General features: G+C 34.5%; 2 protein-coding genes across 2 annotated transcripts in view; one reads left to right on the plus strand and one right to left on the minus strand.

The window, feature by feature from the left end:
* Positions 1 to 1,215: 1,215 nt before the first annotated feature.
* On the plus strand, positions 1,216 to 8,035 carry LOC135278409 (transthyretin-like). Its single transcript, XM_064384934.1, has 4 exons — positions 1,216 to 1,434; positions 3,113 to 3,240; positions 5,789 to 5,924; positions 7,612 to 8,035. The coding sequence occupies exons 1-4, from the start codon at positions 1,366 to 1,368 to the stop codon at positions 7,717 to 7,719; spliced, it is 441 nt and encodes a 146-aa protein (XP_064241004.1). The 5' UTR covers positions 1,216 to 1,365; the 3' UTR covers positions 7,720 to 8,035.
* A 929-nt stretch (positions 8,036 to 8,964) lies between these two features.
* The window catches only part of B4GALT6 (beta-1,4-galactosyltransferase 6), a 30,517-nt gene continuing 15,858 nt past the window's right edge, over positions 8,965 to 23,623 (minus strand). Inside the window, exons 2-9 of the mRNA XM_064384922.1 lie at positions 23,391 to 23,507; positions 22,927 to 23,040; positions 18,636 to 18,760; positions 18,028 to 18,144; positions 17,053 to 17,240; positions 14,736 to 14,858; positions 13,798 to 13,899; positions 8,965 to 12,523 (exon numbers count right to left, since the gene is read on the minus strand). Coding sequence (XP_064240992.1) covers positions 12,376 to 12,523; positions 13,798 to 13,899; positions 14,736 to 14,858; positions 17,053 to 17,240; positions 18,028 to 18,144; positions 18,636 to 18,760; positions 22,927 to 23,040; positions 23,391 to 23,507 — 1,034 coding nt within the window. The 3' untranslated portion in view covers positions 8,965 to 12,375. The remainder of the gene's footprint in view (positions 12,524 to 13,797; positions 13,900 to 14,735; positions 14,859 to 17,052; positions 17,241 to 18,027; positions 18,145 to 18,635; positions 18,761 to 22,926; positions 23,041 to 23,390; positions 23,508 to 23,623) is intronic.

The following is a 23,623-nucleotide window of genomic DNA, read 5'->3' on the forward strand; positions in this document are numbered from 1 at the left end:
AGCTGTAGCCATAGTTAAAAAGAAGTCCAAAAAGAGAAGTGTAATCTTAATAGTTTCTTCGTATTTTTAGAAATAGGAAAAGGTAAGATGTAGAGTGACTGTGATTCAAATGAAGTTGGCGATAAACTGCCTAAAATAAGGGCTTTGAGGCTTTTAGCAGTGATTTCTGTATTGTATTTAAAATGTTCTGAAGTAGAGGAATTGGTTCTAACTGGATTACATAAACTACAGAGAAAGAAACTGAAATCATGCCAGCCAGAAACCTGCAGCACTCATTTGCCACTGACCTTGGAGTTTATACCTAGAGTCTGCCAGCATGACGGCATCACAAGTGAATTCACAAGTTACAAAAGCTTGCCTTTAACATTTCACTGGCTACTTTTTCATGGATTTCTAGATGCTACCATAGTTACACAACTCTTGTAAGAAGTGCAAACAGTTTCAAAACAGCACCCATCATAAAACATAGAGATTTTATTGGATCCTGCTATTCCTTGAGCTTATATAGATATCCTCAGAAAAAAAACCAAAACAAAACAAAGAGAAAAAACTACCATGCTTGTAGTCAGCCATCTGATGAGAGGATAAACCTAGTAAAAGAGTGTATGTACGTATGTCTGGGCAAAGATCAGAAAGACAAAGTTGAGTTTCAAGAAGCCACATTTCCCTCAATCAAACCAGATGCTTCCGGTAGGAGTTGACTTGCAGTTATATAGGGAAAGTCCTGAGCTTGTACTGAATCTAAGGGACAAGAGAAACAACTTAAAATACTGTTAAAATGTGCTTCAGAAGTTGGTGTGTAGGTATCTTGATGCCATGCTGAAAACCAAAAGTAGTATATTTTTCTTCCTAGGGAATGCGTGAGATAACAAAGTAGCCCACAGATTATCCACCTACATCTTATTAGAGATGGGGAAGAGAGCAACACAGAGAGAAATCTCTTCATATATGAGCATGGGTGACTCAGTTAGGCCAAGCCATAACCACAGAGAATTTTTCACTGAAATTGCTGAGTTGACATCAAATTTGTATTTCTCTCAGGTATATACAGCAATTATTCCTCAATAAAAAGAGAAAAATACAGAATGGACATTTCTTCGAAGAAAATTGACACAGTAGTTGAACTAGGCAATGTTCACAACATTTCCACAGACAAGGATAGAAAAGACTTATTTTCACAGACAAGGTTCATGTTTGCATGGGTTACTTATTTTCTCATTGTTTACTAAGTAAATAGTATGAATCTACGTGTTGAAAGTCATAGGGGTTTTCTGATAAGTAGCTTCATTTCAGAGGCCTTGATATAAAAATCACAGCTCCCACCATTTTGTTCTTGCTGACACAGACTTCCTAGTGGTAGGCAAAATGGCTTTTCATTCTGTATTTCTGGTTTTCTTAGCCGGCCTGGCACTTTGCTCCGAAGCCACACCATTGGTAAGTGTCTCAGGACTGAAGTCCTTCTACTCATGTAGTCCCAATTATTTTATTTTACTCTTTTTTTTCATTATTATTTTGATTTTCCAGTATGTACTGACTGTTGTTCTCTGCTGCTGCTCTTTTCTGGTTCCTCTTTCTCTGCTCTAGTGATTAGCGAGAGAACTTCATGGGTAGAGAACTAGCACTTGTCATTAGTTGCTTGACACAGCAATTACATGAAAAACAAAGGAAAACAAGAAAGGAAAAACTATCGTATTCACTACACAAAAAAAAAACCAAACCAACCTTGAGCCTTCATAACATACTGAATAAGCTGTGTCATGAGAAATTCATCTCCTGTTGCAAAATCCATGCTAGAGAAAGGCTTTCTCTAAACTTCTGCCTTACTGCTCTACCCACTACAGCTTAATCCCATGTAAGTAAAGAACAGAGCTAAAGTCAGGATTCTTCTTCCAGAGGGCTCATTTAACCCACGAAAGCAAGCTAAAGACTCAGATGCTTCAGCCTGAAATTCTCCTACCACAGCCTCTCCTCAACTACTCATTTTTTCCTCTCAACTCTGATCTTTGGGAAAATAATACCTGACTAACATAGTTGAGGAAATAGGGTTTCATTGAACTCCCAGGGTGTAAAAGTCAGGAAAATCAGCAGTGGCAGTGCAGCCCTTCTTGTCAAGGCCTCGCGAGTAATACCAGTGAGGAGCCACTGAATTCCAGAAAGGGAGCATGATTAATCTGGGCAGTATAGATACATGCTGATACCTTGGTAGGATACTAGACAGAGTTCCTGGCCTGTGGAACATCCTAGATTGTGAGAGGGTTCTTAATGAAAGAGAGGGCTCTTAATTTTTAACCATCTACATCACAATTCATTTTACAATGATTAAATGGATATCAGTGACTACTATTTTGAGATCATCCCTGATTAGTGCCTTTTAGAAAGCTCTGTTTTCTCACTCTTCATCTGCAGAATTGGGTAAGGTCAAAGCACTGATTCAACTCTATTTTTGAAAACGTAAAACATCAGGGCATAATCAGTATTTGTGATGGATGTATAGGGATGAAACCATAGCCATCTTGTATTCGAAGGAAAGTTTTCCTCTCCTGTCCTGTGTAGCTGCCAGGGTTGACAAACCTGATTCAACATGCTCTTAGGAGAGTCTGTATGTGGTGCTTATCATGTTTACAGCAGAACTGTAACTCTGTGGCAACAGAGATAACTCTACGGAACAAGGTATCAGAGGCTCTCAAATCCAGAAAGCTGCGCTCAAATTGCCAGTCCAAAATACAGGGGAAGACTTGGCAGATATTTAAACATTCCTATTACCTTTGAGTATGTAATTATTTCCTGTTGAGACCACAATTTAGTTACAACTTCATGCTGAACGTGATAAGTAGCTAAGCCATGCCAAAGAAGAAAGAGAAATGTGGTCTCACAGCTGCAGTTCCTCCTTGGTGTACATGGCTACATGCCCAACAGCTCCTGAAATCTTCTGTCCTGGCTCTACCATATCCAGCCCACAGAAAGCTTCAGATTATGTTTCCTCAGTACACATCCATATTCTCGTGAAAAATATGGTCTCTGCTGTTGATCTGAAGTATAATATTCCTTACCGTTTTATGATGCAATGTCACTTATCCTTCTCACAAACATAAAAATTCTTTTCCTATTGCAGGACCCTCTTGATGCCAAGCATCCTCTTTCTGTAAAAGTTGTGGATTCTGTCCGAGGAAGTCCAGCCCCAAGTGTTGCAGTTAAATTATATAAAGAAGCTGATGGATCTTGGGAACTGTTAAATTCAAAGTAAGTCACACTAAAATAATGAGTGAAAGATGGGAAAAGCAATGGGAAGAGGCCAAATAGCTGAAAGGACTATTCCACATTCTTTAAAGTGAGATGTCTGTTTTGCTCAGAGGAAAGATAACATACAATTGAATTAACTTGCTGCAGACTCTCTTCTAAATGTACTGCAGTTTCAACTACAAAAATGGTATTATAGTGCTTCATAAATCTTACGAACACAAGAAAGTATTTTAAGCTATCCTTTAACTGAGTCATCACTTCTCTTTAATTTTGTTACAGAGGTCTATATTACCTGTAAGTACCCAGCAATGAACTGCTGCATTGTTACCAGCAGTATCAGATAGATTCTTACATTTTGAAACCAAGACTCTGGTTGAGAATCCTACCTTTACTGGCCATTTTCCATCTTTCTAAATGGATTTTAATTTCTTACAAAACCACAGTTTTAAAAAGAAACTGTTTTGAACATATACCACACCATATTTGATAGCCTTCTTTACTTCAAAAAAGGAGAAAATATGGGGATAAATTGTTCTCACCTTCTCCCCCACAGAGAAGCAATCATACCTCAAATGATAAAAAAGAACCTCCAGATATATAAATATTGTGAAGTCTTTTGAAAAACATAATTGTAGAATTTAAGATGCAGATGACTTTTTTTTAATTGCCCTCCATTTTAGTATATATTAACACTTAAAAAAGATTTAAAGCAATTTTTACTTAAAGTATAGCCTGAAGTTAAACTGGAAAAATTCTTAGGAGATACACAGAATGAGCATTCTTTATTCACCAAGCAATATTCCACTTTCACACTAAGCTCCTCATGATAGTTGCAAAGTCTCACCTGAGACCTTTCCAGATATGCTAACAGTCTCACTATTAAAAAATAGTGAGAAAGGGCTCTCAAGGGCTAGAGCTGGCATAGCACATGAACTTCAACAGTGGAATCCCAGACTCAGGTGCATTTCTATAAATTTCTGCAGAAACTGCTCATATGCCTCCTTGGTGTCATGGAGCAGTGGACTGGCAAAAGCAACACTGCTCTCGTGTCATTGAAAAATACAGGTACAGTGAAGGCCACACATACTTGTACAATGTGGGGAAAACAATCTATTCATGTTGTCCTGCTTAAATTGCCTCACTCCCTCAAGTGAGAAGACAATTTCACACATATTCTATCACTGTAAATTCCTGAAATTTTACTTCACTGATCTTCATTTATGAGCTTAGAGACTCTATATAAAGATACTCATAATAGCTGGATGTTGACTGAAGTCTCAAAAACACATATAACATTTGAAACAAGGAGCAAAGTAACCTCAAGATAAGGTAAGCAAAAGTCATGCTAATACTAAATCAACCTCTTCCACCTTGATAATTTGTAAATAATTGAATGCTAGCAAGACATCCTGTAACAAATGTTCTCAATCAAAGATGCATTTGGTATTATCTGAAAAAGCTTATTAGAGAAGTGACCAGTTATCTAGCAATGATCAATCAAAGGAAACAAAAAGAGACCAAAAAAAAGAGACAACTGAACAGATATAAAACTTCTGATAACTGGCTATGGAGCATCTTGTAAGATATAAATGGTATTCTATACTTTATTTTCTAAGCTACATGAAAAAACAAATCCTAAGTATTGCACTGCACAATGACATTATTTTTTTCTGCATACAATTTGAATAAAATATGTTCAAAAAATTTGACAGCTAGAACAAAAGACAGTGGTCTTTACATACCAAAATCACGCACTGGCAGCTCTGTTATTTGTGAATAACCTACCTAATAAAAAAACCTCCTAGTATTACAAAACTTATTTCACAGAAAAGTGTTTCAAAAAAGGGACATGTCTGAGAGACGGCATTCAATATTGCTTCTGGACCCCTAAATGGGTTGGTGTTCAATGCTGTATGGTTTCATACCCGTACTAGGGCTTTAGATAACACTGATAGTACCTTCAAATCAAACAAAACTGCCTGTTTGTTGAGGACAATACAAACCGCAACTAATTCCATGAGGCTACACTGCTAGCTGACCTATGGTCATTTTAAATAACAGATGTTAAATTTCTAATAGCCAACGGTAAACAATACTTACACTGATAAAACAACTCAATGAATTTAAATAAGAAAGAAAACCATGGAAAACTCAGGACAGTTGACCCTACTTAGTTGCACAGTGAGTGCATCATAGAGCTTCGATGTTACAGCAGTGGTGAAGTTTTCCCTCTGAGTGGGTTCATTTAATTGAAGTGCAAGACTCTGCCAAGAATCTATGAACAATAATGCCAATTTTTGGCTCGCCCCCAAACCATGCAGAGTTAATGAGATGGCAGGCAGCCATCTGCTGTGGTCACTGTGGGAGTAGCAAATGCCAAGATAAGCTCTGAGGCATCCATAATACAGATGGACATAAGCCGTTCCAGATCAATAGAAGTATTCATCCTATTACTTAAGCCACACACCACTCAAGTTCAATTGCTAAAAACTGCATCTTTCTCAGGTTTTTAACCGAACTAAAAATGTGTTCTTCTACCATTACACAGGCAAACCAATGAGAAAGGCAGCCTCCCAGAGCTTACAACTAAAGAACAATTTGTAGCAGGGTTATACAAGCTTGAGATTGATACAGCCTCTTACTGGAAGAGTCTGGGCTTGAATCCCTTCTACCAACACGCTGATGTGAGTATTCCTTTTTTCCTCTACTTCAGTTGCAAAGAATAAAGATACTTAATATGTGTGGACTTCAGTTACTAACTGCATAAGTTGAACTTCATTTACACTTTAAAATATTTTTATATTGATCCTTTAAATCCACAGTCTCAAAGTTTTGTAGGAGAACAGCCATGACAGAACCTGGTTACTAGCTCCCCCACAAGTCTCAAAGCTCCTAGATGCATTATTTATGGAGAGGTTTTCCTTTCTACCTCTACTTAAGCCCATGATTGGTTTTGTGTTTACTCTAAGTGTCTGAGGCGCAACAAGTGGAGTACTCTGTGAAGTCCCCTGGGGAAAGCATTGATCTGTCTTTTGGAGACAACAGTTGTATGGCTACAGACAAAGTTCATAATTTAGATTTTTAAAGAAACAAAAGTACATACTACATTCTGGATGCTTGAAGCCCCAGTTTACAACAGAAAAAAAAAAAAGGTACAACATGCCTCTTTAATTTGCCTGGGACAACTAAACTGGTTAGAGAAAGGTGTTCCAAACCAGATACTGCCAAAGGATTTGGGGACTGTCTCCTTCCCCTCAACAGCATTAGTGCTTTCCTATGAGCTTTCAGTAGCAGCAGCTCTGTATTAGTTGTTTGTTGGACTGTGACAGATCTGCTTAGCTGTTCCTTATCTCTGTGAAGAGAAGGTGGCTAACACCTGGATTAAATCCTCTGTCTTCTGACAAACGAAAGATGACATTCTTATGCTAGACAATAATGAAGGTTAACACTAGATAGCCTTGCGTTCTGTGCGAAGTGAAATAAAAAAAGGGAAAAAGAAAGATTTACAGCAGTAAGTAAATTGATTGTATATCAAGAAAATGGTTGACTGGAAATTAATTTAATCTACAGTGTAAGAGCCTTCTTTCTTAAAAATAAGGCTCAGTAGGGAACACATTTTCCTCACTTCACTGGTTGTTTCATATGCATCTTTTTTATTAATGTTGAAAGGAGCACAAGCTGTGCATCACAGAATGCTATTAAACTGTCTATTTTAAAAGCTGACACCTCTTATCTCACAACACAAAATAATGTATTATGTGGAGTGAGAAATCAAAGGACAGGATGTGCTGGTCAGTGAGATGTTAATAGGGCTGTGGTAAATAATTCATTTGTAAGGTTATTATCATGCTGTGGCCAGATAACTAATGCAGTCTTTCTCTAACTATTGATTTTGAATCAGAACTAAAGAAACTCATTGTTTTATACTCTGACCTAATGACAGCTAATGTAGCACAGTTTAATTCTCTTCCTTGAAGTACAGAGCGTGGTAAGAGCAACAAAAGCATTCCAGCATTTGAAAGAATGGGCAAATGCACTAGCTTTTTTTTAAATAAAGAAAATCAATGGGGTTCATAGAAGACCTTCATAAGGAAACAAGAAAAAAAGTCTTGCTGCTATTTATGAGTACCAACAAGGAAATGCCAATTTGGATAATTAATTAAATAAATTCTTAAATAATGTGACATTTATACTTTTAATAAAGGGTATTTAACCAGTGTAAAAACTGTGTTACAAGCAGTCATACTTCAGAGTGAGAATATTTCTGAAGCTTCATGTGAAATTACATACAATGATCACAATGGTTCCATCCAGGCTTTTATCTGGAGATCATTTCTCATTTTGTCTCATATTTGCTTTTTCTTTTTCCAGGTGGTGTTCACAGCTAATGATGCTGGTAATCGGCGTTACAAGATTTCTGTTGTCCTCAGTCCCTTCTCTTACTCAACCACAGCAGTAGTTAGCGAGCCAGTGGAATAAAAGCTGACATTAAGCATGACAATTCAGTTGTGTAAATTAAAATTTCCATAAATGACAAGAACTTCATATCTGAATGTATCAACAGCTTTAGATTTCATGTAAATCACTAAGTTTTTTATTCACTTTGTTAACTTTAGGAAGAAAGTGTATTGACTTTGTTTTCAAATACTCTTCTGAATAAAAGTATTCTGTATTTCTGTATTGTCAGTATTGCCCTTCTGAGTAAAAGTCTAGGATTTGAAAAAACACATTAACCTCTGGAAAAAATGTATTGTAATTAATTGGGGTCTCTGAGAATAAACCAGTCTTCTATGAAGTTGATAAACTAAATTTTTTCTTGCAAAGGAATTGAACAAAACACATCTGTGAAAGGTGTCTCATGAAAAGCAAGCAGACGGAAAATACAGTCCACCACTACCATCTCCTATGTTTTATTAATGAAGCCCACAATGGAGGAAGTCACATGGGATTACTTACTCAGGGCCCCACATAATTATCAGATAAACTCACCTCTCGATTCTGATTTTGGAGACATGGAAGTGAAAGCAGGTAAAGGTGACAGCATAGTAGAACAGCATTTAAAGGTGCTAAGCAGGCTACAGATACTTAAGATGCCTTCTTTCATGTTTTCCAATATTATCATAATTGGTGACATTTTCAAGGACAGGCCAGAACCCTGTGTTTCAGAAAAGTATATCACTCAAACATGCCTGAAGAAGTTTATTCATGTATTAGCAGAAAATTCTGCAAATATTGTCCCAAGTTAAAGTACTCCCCAGAATTACTTGCATACGTCAAACCATCAGACATTTTTATAATAGCTGTAAAATGCAAATAAAAATAAGGATAACTGATGAATCCTGAGAAAATCAGTTTCCTATTTAATGCCAGGAGAAATATGGATGAATCCTTCTATTTCCATTCTAATAATTCCTAAATAGGGAAGAAGCATTAGGGGATTCAACAGAAGAACAACCCTGTCTTGGAAAAGTATGCCAAAAGGTTGAGTCTTAGCCTAATAAAATCAAAAGCTGAAAGCCTATAAATATAAAGAAAGGGAAATGCCCTGCTAGCCTAAAGGCTTGATCCCATCACAGCCTAACCTGATGTATTTGGACAGGTGTGTCCTTTTTTTTTTGCTGTTGCTTTGGGGTACTGAGCACTAGAAAAATGAGCATTTTGTCTAGAAAAAATCCCACAAAGATGATATCTTTTCCACAGAATCTCAGAATAAACAAACCAACACAATCTTTAGAACATTATATTTCATAAAAGACAATGATAAAAAAGTACAAACATTTTCATGAACAACAAAAAAACCCAAAACTATGATAGTACACAGGAAATTCCCAGCATTTGTTTCAGTGCATTTTTTCATTGAGCCTATCTTACATACCTCTACAAATAAAATAATCTTAAGTACACTTCCGCTTGCTGATATGCAATGGATCCTTTTAATTTTTTTTAAGAGCTGGTTCAATAGTAACCCACTATAACAATTAGTAAACATAACAATAGAAAAATAGTGGCAAGATCCAAGAAAAATGACATTTTGCACTTGCTTTTTAATACACCACCTGTTTGCAAAATGGACTTTATATTTAATATTCTCCTACTTAAATTTGAAATATAGAAAATGGGCTTGAGAGTGTCGTAGCATATTAATCAGATTCTACTCTTAATATTTCTGTAATATTTTCACTTGTTAATTTTCAAGACCTTCAGAATCTTGTAAAATACGCCCTTCTTCTTCTCCCTCCATGTACACTTCTTGAAGACATCCCTTATTTGCCTTGTCAGCAACACAAAAGCCAATGTGATTGGCTTCTCTCTACATTTTACAAGAACCATGAAATTATCAAAAGGAATGTGCACAACTGTTAGTTCTGCATCATATTTATTTTGTTTGAAGGCACTGTCTATGTTAAAATTCACTACAGAAGAGTACTGAGTTCAGACAGGTAGTATACAAACACTATTTTGATGTAATTTCAGATGGCAATTTCTAAAACTTCCCAACAAAGTGATAAAAGGTATTTAGAGAAGAGTGTTGGTCAACAACTCATAATTTAACATCCATCATTTTGGGGTACCAAAATGCAAAATTTTAAGAACTCAGCTATGTGTCACAATCCATTTACATACTGGTTTAATTCACATTTTTCTAGGACCATACATGATCAGTCACTTAAAGCTGTAAAGTTATATTAGTTCAGCCACAGCATATGTGTAATATAGTATGTATATATGTAAGTATATATACATATATATGCATTAGATTTTTTAAAATTACACATAAACTTCACAGAATGCCTAAGAAATGGGAACAAAAGCATGCTTCAGAGAACAGTACAGATCTACGACACCAAAGGATGTTTCATTATTGTAGGTAAACCTGTACTGAAAACCAGAAATCACTTCAAAATTACATGAGGGATTTAAAAATTTATTCAGCTGTTCTTAAAGGACTGTATTAGTCTGCTATGAAATAAGACTAATATAATTTTGAAGATATAATTGTTCATACAGTGTATTATCTCAGCTTTCTCCATATGCTCCAGAATGTTATATACACCCAGTTATAAGAAAATCTACCAGGAGGTGAGCAAACCACTTAAGCATGCTTTTGAAGGATGTTTTCTTCACTTTATGCTTTTAGTTATTTTCATTGTATTACATCATTCCTAAAGCATATTAGATTAACTGGTAGATATTAAGGTAATTCCAGTATGGTATAAAATATTCCTTACAATTGTTCTCAACTACTAAATTAAATAATAATATTTCTACTAAATGTTTGGGATGCCTACAGCTAAGCTCATAATGTTACTGAAGGATGGCTAAGGGCAAAATTTGCTGCTGGGATGCCAAATAAATAAAAGGTGTTTATGGCAAACAAACTTAAAATATACAAAGCACCACACCATCTGTGGCAGCAATTCAGGAAACCAACATATAGTAATGACTTAAAGTTAGGATTCTTTGTCAACACTCTTACAGAACACTCTATGGATAAACAATCCTTATTATATATACTGCTTTCCATTCTTTATGGGAGCAGAAATCAGTCTTTGGTTCCTAAAGAGTTGAGTAACTGTGACAAACAAAACAATTTAATATATCTTGGTCGCTATATTTGCATTAACATAGAAAATAAATGACCTGGTCCTTTTTCTTTGTATTAACAAGGGATGTAAAAAAATATTAGTAAAGGTAATAATGCTTAGCAGTGGGATACTTTTAGGTAGCATAACATTACAAGCAAAGAGAAAATAAGATAAGGAAAGAGGCTAGTTACTTATACATTTAACACCACAAAAATAGAGAAGCAGACAGGACCAATCCTTAGTGGGACTGCGCAACCTCAATCTCATTGACAGTCATCGACTTGAGGATCCTCAGTGCATCATAGAAGCACTCAGCACTCTACCAGGATTGGCCCTTAAATAGCTATATTGAATAATATATTATGAGTGGAATTTTAAAAAGCACTTGAGATTGGCCTGCTTTCTGTTCTGCTTATGTCATCACCATCCTCATCAGCAGAACAGCGTGACCAACACCGTGCTTCTGAGAATCCCACACTGCAAGCATTTAAACTATCAGAACTATGTTTTATTATTCTCTTAAAAATCTAACTTTAATATTCTTCCAATGAAGACACATTTTTGGCTCTTCTGGTTTTGGAGGAATAAAAGTGCTGTTTACTAGATTTTAAAAAAAAAAAAAAAAGAACAATACCAAAATACTGTACGCACCCAGACACATCGTTTTAGGCATTAAAATCCCTGACATTGACACTAGTGGCACACTTGGAAACAGTTAAGAGTTCCTGTAGATCATAATATGCAACAACTGCAAGATTTTCTGTAATACACATGCAATATGCATATAAATACGATTCAGATGGCAGGCAGGGTATCATACAATTTTGCTGGCAATAAATAAAATCAAAAGCTTTCTTTCTAGCAGGTTCATATAAGAATTTGATTTTTCTAGATATGCAAAAGGCCTAGAGCTCAAAACTAGTATAACAGTTTACAGTCATAGCTGGCCAACAATTAATATTTCCTTCATTTCACATAAGGTATAACCTTTTTATAAGCATACTTACATTTTACACTTTCTTTCATGCTAACAAAAACATTCCTATAGAATTCAAACAAGAACACACTCAAATACATACTGAAGCATAAAATATTGAACGATTGAAAAGCAATGTACACACATTAATTTACATCACATATTTACAAAACACATTTTAAAAAGAAACAAAAGCATTCATTTAAATATGAGGAGGGGCAGTTTAGTATAAAAAATTCCTGGAAGAGGCCTCTGTCCTTACTTTCCAGGGAAGCTACAAGTCTGTTTCTGCAGTTTATTTAGTTGAGTAGTTAAGATAGAGAGTGTGAAGAATGAAGGCTTGAACAGTAGTCTCATGCTGTAAACATCTGAGTGGTAGCTGCTGGCTTTTCTTTCAGATCAAAACGCATGGTACATACAATCACTTCTCATCCCAAATATGCATCACCAGTTGATCAAAAAACTCTAATTCTAAGCTGTTGTTTGTTGGTTTTGTTTTGTTTTACAGTGTTTATCAGTAGCTTCCAGTGTTAAAAGTTTAGTCTGGTAGGATATCTTGCCATTCCACTTCCATCAATAGTCTCTAACAGGAGCAAGTTCTGGTAGGAGGTTAACAGTTATATTTTTATACAATCTACTGACAAGTATTTTAGGAGTATATGCTAAATTGTTCAACCCATCAATATACTGACGTTCTCTGGAATACCTCAGAAGTTTGTATCTGCAGAAGGAGTTGGAAGAAGAAAAATGAGAAAGATTTGCAAAAAACAATTCAGTTGATGTTAGACATGATACTGTGACAGTCATTTAATTTTCAAGTATACCTTAAATTCTGAAACTACTTTTCAGACCCTTGAAATTACCAAATAACCTACCTTAGGTTTAAAAGCAAAATTTAAAGATTTTTAATACAGTTAGATTTTATGGTCACATATACAAGTTAACATTAAGACTAAATAACAAAGGAAGCATTTAATATGTACACTTTTTATGGTCCTAAACAGAATAGATTTTTAAAGATTATTCAATTTCTTCTTGTTTTTTTGCTATAAAATTCAATTAAGGAGTTCAGGCAAGGCATAGGAATCTTCATTATTCTTCATTATACATTTAAATGTCTGAAATTATTTTCATTTCACTCTTGAGACTCCTGCATTTGCAAACATCTAAATTTGAGGTGATTAAAAAAATGTTTCCCTCCCCCAAAAATTATCCATATATACGTTTTAGTTTCCTAGAACAGATTTACTCATCTCTACTGTGCATGTCTATAATTTTATTCATAATTCAAAACTATGAACAAAAGAGAAAATATGCTCCCAGAAAAAACATCCATTGATGACAGAATTGAGCAGTATTTCTAGTTACCTGAAAACACATATCATAAACCCTTTATATTGTGCTTCACCTGCGAAATTTTATGTGTAACTCATCTGCTGCATTCTGGTTTCTATTCCATTCCAGGGCAGCCAGAACCTACGGGCCAGTTTAAGTGTTTTGTGTCTTTGTAGAAAAAGAAAGGAACCCCAAAAGGTTTAAATCAATGTATGCAGGAAATGAGAAGACCTGTATCTCAAAAAAATAATGAAATATGAGGAAAGGAACCAATGCTTTGTTTTAAAGTTAAAGGAGTTTTAAAGCCAGTTTTCATGCAGGAGTCCTTTGCCTTAGCTGCACTGCTTCCTTTTGCAAAATATCCAAAATAGGCAACTAATGGAGCCCTGCCAGCGCTAATGCCCAAACTATTATGGAACAACAACATTATGGATCAAAGGTTATGATGATAATATCTTCTGACATGCAAATTTAGTCTCTCTCATGGTTAAATAAAAAATATCTGAACAGCAAACATAGCATGTTTAAGAAAATACAAATTTTAGCACCAAAGAGGAAATAACACTGATAAGAACTGACTGCTTATTCGTATGTGTGGATGCAAGAAAGACATTTTACATCTTTAGCTGTAGCATTTTAATATTTCTCTGTTTTCCTTACCGTCCTAAAAACTGCACTTCTCCTCTGTGATGATGAGGAATGGATTTGTACTTCCCTAAATCACCTTCTGGTCTTGTTACATTGTATCCAGCATAGTGAACCCTGCAGTATAACACATAAACATTTGTAAAAACATCTTCTTACAAATGCTCATACAAGTTAAAGTGAAAAATACACATAAAATATTTTAAAGCTAAATTTTTATGTTCACTGACATACCCTTCTGAAAAAAACCTGCAACACTCCAAACCCAACAACTAAAAAAGCTGGCAAAACTAAGTGCAAAATAATAATAATAATTTCTTATTTAATATTTCCTGCTTGTTCCAGCATAAAAGCATGGAAATAGCAAAAATAAAGTAAAAAAAAAATTAATCCTTTAAAAGATATATCTTTATCTATAAAACCCTAAAAAAAACCTCTTTTATCTATAAAAATCTTTATCTAAAAAACTCATGCAGACACTTTCAACAGCTCAGTTAGAACAGTTTAGACTCATTCACTGTGAGCAGTAGGTAATTGCATGAGCAGGGCTGTCTGTTGCCCACTCTGGGATTATCACTATACTCACAAATTAACCTCTCTTTCAAGTACTGCCCCTAAAACATGAAACTTATGCTTACACTACAGGTCTGTGGGGTGGTATTTCATAATATTAGCAGTAAGAGTGATGCAATGTGCTTAATATGGTTACCTGTTGTTATATTTGTTGTTGCAAGACCTAGCTCTTAAAAACCTACTAGTTGTCCCCAGGCCAGGAAAAAACAACATCATACTTATTCCTTCAAATGGTATATTCTGGTATTTCTGAAGCAAACTATATAGAACTTGTCAATTTAAAACAAATTACAAAAATGTAACAAGGGACAGAGCAAAAAGCACCTAATTGGTCTCAAAAGGTGGATGGTACACAGAAAGATCTAAGCACTCAAACTCACCTGTTCCAAAGATCATCATCTTCTCCACCCCATCCCCAAAAGGCATTTGGAAAACCATTGATCTTCTTGAATTGTTCCACTGTCAGGCCACTTACACCACCAAAGAACTCATTGTATGGAAGGCTGTAAACAAAAGACAAATTCAAATTAGCTGAACTTTGATAGGTAAGCTATCTCTAAGCTCTGCCTCTCTTTGAACAACACCTTTCTAAAAAAGCAAGAGCCCCAAGCTAAGGACATGATCAGAAACTGAACATATTCACCAAGGGAAACTGGTTCATAGATTGTCAGCATTAAGTAACATACACCAAGCTGAGCAAAAGGTTTGCAGTAGTATCTGATTTGCATAAAAGGTGCTCTTAAAATGTAGCTGCAATTAGTATCACATATATGAAACAAAAGCATACCAGGAATTTCAGATGGCTGATTTATACTCATAACTGAAGTATTAAGTGAAGCCCTTAAACTATTTATATAGACAGTATTCAACTGAAAAACCCCTCTTTAATCAACCGAAAAAATACAAATCAGTAATTAAATTATTTTAATTTATGACTACATTCCACAGAACTGTTAAAACTTGAGAGAAACAGTTTAACAGTACATATTAAATAGTGAATGGCATGCTGATTAAAAAAAAAATTCCAGTTTTTAAAAGATAAACTTTTAAATCAAAAGGATATACATGATTTCCTGTCAGTATTCAACAGTATTTGCCAACACATATAATTAAGCAATAAGCAGCTGGCCAACATGAACAGCCTATCCATATAACATACTATGCCACAGACAATGTGACTTCCAGTCCTTCAAACACTCTGTCAAATTAAAAAAACAAGACATTTAAGGATCTATATTTACTTCCATCAATATTAACTTGCATCCTTAACCGAGAAGCTGCTGCAGTAAAGTAGCTTTCTTTCAGAAGCAGCACACAATTTCATAAAACAAGTCTCTCAGGAGACACTTCCAAGTCTGGAACCTTCAAGGAGTTAAGAGCATCTACAAAAAGATTTACCATTGCTTAGGACACAATTGCCACACTGAATAAGTTTGGCAATTGAAACAGAATGCAAAGGGAAAGAAATAGACAGTCATGTCATTTCTGAACTCTGTGGAAACACAGGATTCAACCAAATCTTAATAGCATGTGGAGAAGGTTGCAATTATATTTGCCTTTCAACATGTAACTGAAAGAGTGGGTGTTTTAACCCCCCTCTTGCCTCTCAAAAACCCCACATACATACCTCCAAAATGACCAACAAAAAAAATATTGCAAACCCAAAACCAAACCACCAACCAAAACCAAAACCAACTGAAATATGACAGTTAATGGGACTTTTTGAGGTTTATTTATTTTTTTATTTTATAAATTTAGTTTCGTTTATACAAAATTTATCAATTTTATAAATACCTATGTAGACATTACATAAATGCATTAATGTTTTATAAGTACATACAAAGTTAGATGAAATCTCTTATTTGTTCATAGGTGCTAACTTATTTATTTTTAAGTACACATGAAGTCTTTAAACATTTAACTGCCGATTGGTTGACAACCTGAAGTCCAGACACAGAGCCATGGTTTCAAGACACTGCTTTTCCTCTGTTAGTTGACCAGGTTATCAAGCTGATTAATTTCACATATAATGTCCAAGATAGCAAATACACACATGTAGCAAGCAATAAGCAACTGGTTTCTGTGAAGTGACTCCAAGAATGTCATGAGATAGCAGAGTGCTAAGAAGCAAGTGGCACATCATTAATGTAAACTGACAGAAGAGAATGAGGTAAGAAAACTGCAGGTCCCACTACATTCACCAAATGTCAATAGAGACTGAGAGACAATATACAAAATGGTCTAGCAGTAAGAAAATCTTCGTTTAAAAAGCAGTATGAACCAGAAATAAAAGTGTACATTTAACAGAAAATAAAGACACTTTTCCTGCAATATTTTGCTGCAGATCATCTGCTTTTCTTTTGTAACATCCAGTAGAAGTGTTTATGCAGCCAAAACCCATTTCTAGTGAGTTAGGTAAGATTTTCCCCCTTGACATACAAAGACTTTTTTTTTTTCTCAAAATCAACCTCATGGCAACAAGCTTAACCATAAATGATATATTTTAATTAGTAACACATCAAATGTAGAAACTAAATTTAAATATTTCTTTCATTAACTATTCTTTTCTGCAATTAGCATAGTGGGAGGCTGCTTTGTTGTTTTCACCTACTATATATATATATAGTATCAAAAAATTCATACTTTTAAATATTTCTGAGTATTTAAGAAATAATGTGAATAAAACTATTTACTTACATGTACATGTACTTGTCCAGCTTTGCTGCAAAATGGCGTGGCATTTCTCCACATCCATAGTAATTTCTGTCATTTTCAGGTAAGTGATCCACATCATGGAATATTATGCAGTCCCAGACAGCATCCTTCATAGCCTCTTTGAAGCCAACATTAAAGAGCATTGCACGATTAAAAGGTTGTGTACCTGTCTTCACACAGAAAACAAAGGAGACATTATAAAAATCAAGAGGAGACAAAAAATTTCCATACTATGAGAAAAACATACTCTAACACACACACAAAAAAAATTGACAATGATGCCTCTTTTGACCAGCAGCTCACACTGGGTTGGCTGCAGCTGAGGATGGCGTTTGCCCTCCTGGCTGCCAGAGCACACATTGTGAGCCAGGAGTGAGCCTGGCCCTGCTGCCAAACAGCATCCCCAGATCCCTTTGTGCAGGGCTGCTCTCCAGGCACTCCTCTCCCAGTTTACACTTGTGCCTGGCTTTACTCCATCCTAGGTGCAGATTTCAACATTTTGACTTATTACATTTCATCCCATTGATCACTGCCCAGTGCTCCAATTTATCTAGAACTCTCTTTAAAAGTCAACCACAACCTCCCAGCTGGATATGATCAGGAACTTGCTGATGGTGCATTCGGCTCCTGCATCCACTGAACATAAGGCCCTGGAACTGAGCCCTGAGGAACACTGCTGCTGACCTACTTTTTTGCCTTGAAAACTTACAACTACAATAGATTCTAAGAGGCCACCTTATTACCTACGAAATATCAGGCTATACTTGAAGAAAAGCATCGTGTACCCAGGCACTGCTCAAGATGAGGAATGGAAACAGAGCTTTCCTTTTTCATTTAAAGGAGTAGAAGAGTAGAGTAACAATTTTTAAATTCTGAATTCATCCAAACCTTGGTAAGAATATCAAAACCCTTTTAGTAAGGAATCTTGAAAGTCACCTTTCAAGTAGATGCTGTTACCTGTTCAACAACATAGAAGGCAAATTCCAGCCGCTGCTTCTGCAACATAGGTATCAGATGACGGAAAAAAATTGGAAGATGCTCGTGACGATTCCGAAAAGGAATAAGGATAGCCACCTTCGGAAAAAAAAAAAAAAGCTATTATATTAGCATTTTAAAGTTTTAATTTTTCAATACAGATCAAGTTTCCTGCGGCTTTTCAACTTTTACATTTAAATTGGCTCATTTAAATTTACATGTTGGCTCCCCCTAGGAAAGTGTGCTGAAAATTTGTTCAAATAGTTAAGAAAAAAATTTTGAGTAAAACGTAAATAAGATTTTCCTTTTATGTTCACTTGCTTCTATACTTCAAGCAACAGACACATAGGACAGATCTGCATCCATACGATGAGATGTTTAGTAACTACAACTAATGAACCTTTAAAAGTTCTTGATGATCCATTTCAAATTTTTCTCCTAGCTGAAGTTTCTTCTTGAGCACAGATGGCACACTACAAATACTATAAGATACTACACATATAGCACCAAAGACTGAGTGCTTGCAATGGTAAATTATTCTTATATGCCAACAAGAAAAAATAATCCAAAACAGAAAATTAGCATCTAACCTTCCACCGTGGCTTACAGTCATTTGGTTTCCAGTGTCCTCCTGGTTTAATGTCTAAATCTTTTGCAAACAGTCGCTGAATTTCATCAAAACTAATTTCACTCATATTAACATCAATAAGGCCTCCTAAAGACAGGGAAAAAAAAAAACTTATATATTAATTTCAATTAAGAAAATTGACCTAACACTACAAGGAATATAATGGACAAATGGCATCAGAAATTTGTAGTTACACTACCTACGGGAAAAAATAAACAATTTATACTATCCTCCTAATCTTTAATTCTTACAGAATGAAGTTTTGGTGTTTCCAAAAACAAACATTCCTTCCATAAAATCTATAAACAACATACTCATTTCAAAGGACACAGAACAAGCAAAGTAATTTGAATTCTGCATTTCTTAGAGAAAATTTGGGTTGCCTTTCATTTCAAGTACCACTGTTAACAAATCTACATCATCTGCACTACTGAACCTTTACTCAAATTCTGTGTGCCTTCCTGCTCCAATCCCACATTAAAGGAAAATGTATCATCACTACACTCAACAAACTTCCTCAATTTAAATTTTAGATTATATGTACATTTCATATAGAGTCTTCATCCACTAATTCATCACTGTTTGCTTCAAACCAATTCATAGCAAGAGGCTGGATTTGAGAATTACCATTGGTAGAACTAATCACCCCAATGTAAAAAGCATTTGCAAAAGGCATGAAAGTGAAATCAGTAAGTTGTTGAATAAAGACCACAATATGATTATGATTTGAAAAAAATCAGGTTAGTACCTACTATGAGAAAATATTAATATTAATTGACTGCCGAAAGTTGTCAGTCGTTAGCTTATAGATGTGTAAAAATTTCAAAACTGGAAATAATGACTCATAGTAAATACCCTCAAAAGCAATAGAAAGAAGCAAGGAAATCTGGGGAGAAGACTAATGTAATACTTATTAACCAGAAGCTCAAGTTTTTCTTCAGCAACTACTCCACTCTAAATCATCACATCAAAATCTGGCAAGAGCTTTCTGACAAACACCACAAAATATTCTTATTTTTGTCTACAAAGTTAAGAACTTTGGCGATACATGGTTTAAAGTCAATCCAAAAATCACTCCCATTTTCTCCCATGTGTCCATACACAAAAGATCCTATTTGTGTCACTAAATTGACTAGTGAGGTAAATCTTTTGAAAATACTGAAATTTTTGGAACGCACTAGAAATAACTATTGTTTTTGGAAGAAGGTAGAAGGTACTGCAAGAATTATTTTAGTTTGGGATATGATTAAATATAGTACTACTTGCAAATGAAGAAGGTAATTTTTTTTAATGTAAAATCATAGGTGAAAAATTACCAATAACAGTATACTATGGAGCTATTTCAAGAGAAGATTTAAAGAAACCCATATTAATTTAATTATTTTAGGAAAAAAAAGGAAACTTGGCAGTTGCTAAAAACCTGTATAGATAGACACTAGAAAAAACTAGTCCTACAGAGATTTAAATAAACATTTTAAAATAATTAAAAATAAAAATAATTATTTAAAAATAAGCTTAGATTATCATAATGGCTGTGTCTGAAACTCTTCAATAACCAAAAAAAGAAATCTTATGAAATATAGAATCAAGGTCAATCAACAAAGGACTAGTATATAAACATGTACAAAATAATTATTTTTTTTTATTAAAAACTAAATTTAAAAAATCAGTTTCAACTACCAAGAGCAGAAAAGCAACAAGAGCCTTTCAGTCTAAATACAGAATCTAAAAGGAAAATAAAGATAAATAAAGGTCAATTACTACATCAGAAAGGGAAGGAAATAGCACATGATGTGACTCAGATACCTCAGTATTCTGAGAAAAGTTCAGATGTGATCAGATGACTACAGAGTTTAAATCAGAAAGAAACATCAAATGGTAGAACAGTATTTAGATAAAACCTTTAGATAAAGGCGCTTCTAACTCCATGAGACATGATAAATTTCCATCCAGAGTGTTTAAAAAGAAGCTATAGTAAAACCTGAGGTATTGGTACTACCAAAAGCACACAGGAGATGAGTGAATAGAAATCAGCATTTTTTCCCCTTCACTGGTGGGGGGCAGGAGAAAGCATCACTATAAAAAACTGCACTTATTATTCACTACTTCCATCAGTATCTAGCAGGCTGCAATAAAACATTTGTACAACCCACAAAATAAGAAAGCTGAGAAAGCAAAAAACATTTTGAAGAAGAAAATCAGAAAAAATTAATTCAACAAATGAGACAGACACAGAAACCAATAAATTAAAATTAATTTAAAATAATACAGGATTGTTTCTTACTGAAGAAAAAATGAAGCATGCACAACAAAACAAGCAATACCTGGCTATGCTGCCAGGCGGTTTTACAGTTTGTAATGGATTGCACATTAATATGAGCCAGCACAATGCAATTGTACAGAAATAGAAAATCTCATCCAGGAATGTATTAACTGCTGCTATGTGAAAAAAAGAGAAGTTTTCCAAAATGAATTTGTTTTGTAACCAGGATTTAAGCCAGTTATGATGCTTTAGAAAGAAATCAAATTAAAGACAGTCTACAGTGCAAAAAAATTAAGAATGACAAGAGCTTTAGAAACTATGCAGTCTAGAAAGGTTGAGATTATCCATTTATCTACAAAGGAAAAGACAGATTCTTGCACTGCATCTATCTTGAAGAAGTGTTTTGTTGTATTGCACTCCCAGATTCAATCTTACGGCGTTTTGCTTACAAATTACAACAGCACTGCCCAACCAGTGAGCAGTATAACCTGTTCTACTGAGTCATACAAAAAAGGCAATAGCTGCTCTTATTTTAAGAGCATATGTACTTGGGACCAAATATGATTTTACCATGCCCCTTTCATGATATAAATTTGGTAAGTTGATGAAAAGAAGAAAAGATGACTTCTATAATAACCTTAGACTAATTAAGCATGTTAAAGTATACAAGATTCAAATCTTTTTCTTCCCTGGCTATCTCACACTTCCTACAACATTTCATTAAATTAAAAGATCTTCAGAGATGCTTTATTTAGATTATAATTAGAAAGAGAGATAATGATTCAAATGGCACACATGGAAACCAAAAAGGGAGACACATATCCCTCGGTTGAAAAGCAACTCATCCAGTGAATTATTGTCTATTAAAATTATAATCTCTCTATTAAATTAAACAGCAATTACTAACAAAAAAAACCCCAACAACAATAAACAAGATGGTAAAAGGAGAGTGGCAACAAAGAGATCTGTAGAGAAACTACTAGTGGAATTACTTCATTTTGAACTAATCTGACAGAATTCCAACTGCCAGATCCCTTGAAAGTGACATTAAAAATACTAATTTATGTGCATTTTTCAATAAGCAAAAACATCACATCTTGTTTCTCTGATTATCCAGATATGCCATTTGCAAACCTTTTATGTTTCCAAAAGTAGCTAAAAAATAAACTACTGAAATAATTTGGTTTAATTTGTTTAGATGTCCAAAAATATATAAGAATGTGATTTTGAAAGTCAAACTCTATGTCTGGAGGGAAAGAGGTTTAAATAAGGATATTATCACACCATGGAGCTAATTACTACCTGGCTTAAGACAGTTTTCTTTGTGATTTCATTTCATAAGCAACAGCAACTGATCTATACCTTTGGCTCCATGTCTGTATGTTTAAAATATAAAACAAAGCTTAGAATGTGACATTATTGAGAAGAAACACGGGTAACATGCACTGATTCTGTTTTCTTCAACAGATAAACTCAGTTAAGATTAAAAAATTATAATGGAATCTAAGTTATCCTAGTAAAATCCACTCTTTTTCTTTGAAGAAAAATTGATCCGATTTCAGTTCAGCTGCCAGCAACATTTTTTGTTATGATATGGATCTGAACAGCTATATTATATATTTAATTAATTGCTCATGCTGAATGACAGCCCACAGATTAAGTCAGCTGTCTAAAAGACCAGAGGTTAGAATTCTGCAATGCACCACAAATAACTTCAGAAACAGTGTAAAATTTTCTCTCTTACAAATCAGTAGTTCAATTATTTCAAATTAGTAAAGGTGATTATTAAAGAGACCAAAACTTCAGTAACACATTAGTGACAGGCAAACTTCTGCTAAGCATCATTGTGCATTATCAGATGCATTTTATTCATTAATTTCTGTTATATACTTAGACTCCTTATAATTGTATTTTATATTAAAATAACTGTGTTTTGTTTAAAATACAATTTAATTCACTAGATAAACATTAAAGTAATTTTAAAACTTACTCATGTAAGGCAGCTTCTCTGGACAAGGCTGGTAAGGAGAATAGGTGAAGTTCTCTGGAAGATACATTGTTGTTTGAGCAACACAGTCACTAGAATTGTTTCCTTCAGGATAATCTTAAAAAGAAGAATTGATTTTTGTAAAAACCTGTGTTATCTACTGAAATTCTAAGATATCATCATGCAGGTGAGAGCATTAATTTTTAGTTAGCAAATTCCTAGCAACATGATTTCAAAAGCATTTTATTGCTCTAGAGGAATCATAATTAAATACAAGTATCTTTGTTACAGCTAATAGAAATATTTCCTACTGAAATGAACTGATAAATAGTAACTATTTGACCTTGACCCCAGTTTCAGAGAAGTAGGATTTAGGTATAAGTTTTCATAATCAAGCTATGTCATTAATGATTGGCTTTTTTTAATTAAAAAGAGGTCTTTTAAAAAGAAATAAGAAATATTCTTACCTGTGCCATTCAGTGTAGTATTTTTGTTAGTGTACAATCTTATCATGTGTCCTATTGTTTTTACATTTTCTCTCAACATTATACCACGAGCTTGCACCATAAAGAGATATGTGTTTGCTGATAAAACAAAAAGCAATTTTGAATTTGTATTAAAATAATGTATTTCCAAATTATTCTAACATACATCTATAATGTGTTCAACATTTTTACTGTGTCTGAATCCATGGTCAGCA

Source organism: Passer domesticus, chromosome 1 (assembly GCF_036417665.1).
Source record: "Passer domesticus isolate bPasDom1 chromosome 1, bPasDom1.hap1, whole genome shotgun sequence".
Classification (NCBI taxonomy): Eukaryota; Metazoa; Chordata; class Aves; order Passeriformes; family Passeridae; genus Passer; species Passer domesticus.

Coding starts and splice junctions, on each gene's coding strand:
- LOC135278409 (XM_064384934.1), top strand. CDS start 1,366: ATGGCTTTTCATTCTGTATTTCTGGTTTTCTTAGCCGGCCTGGCACTT. Junction 1,435..3,112: donor GCTCCGAAGCCACACCATTG/GTAAGTGTCTCA, acceptor TTCCTATTGCAG/GACCCTCTTGATGCCAAGCA. Junction 3,241..5,788: donor TGGGAACTGTTAAATTCAAA/GTAAGTCACACT, acceptor ACCATTACACAG/GCAAACCAATGAGAAAGGCA.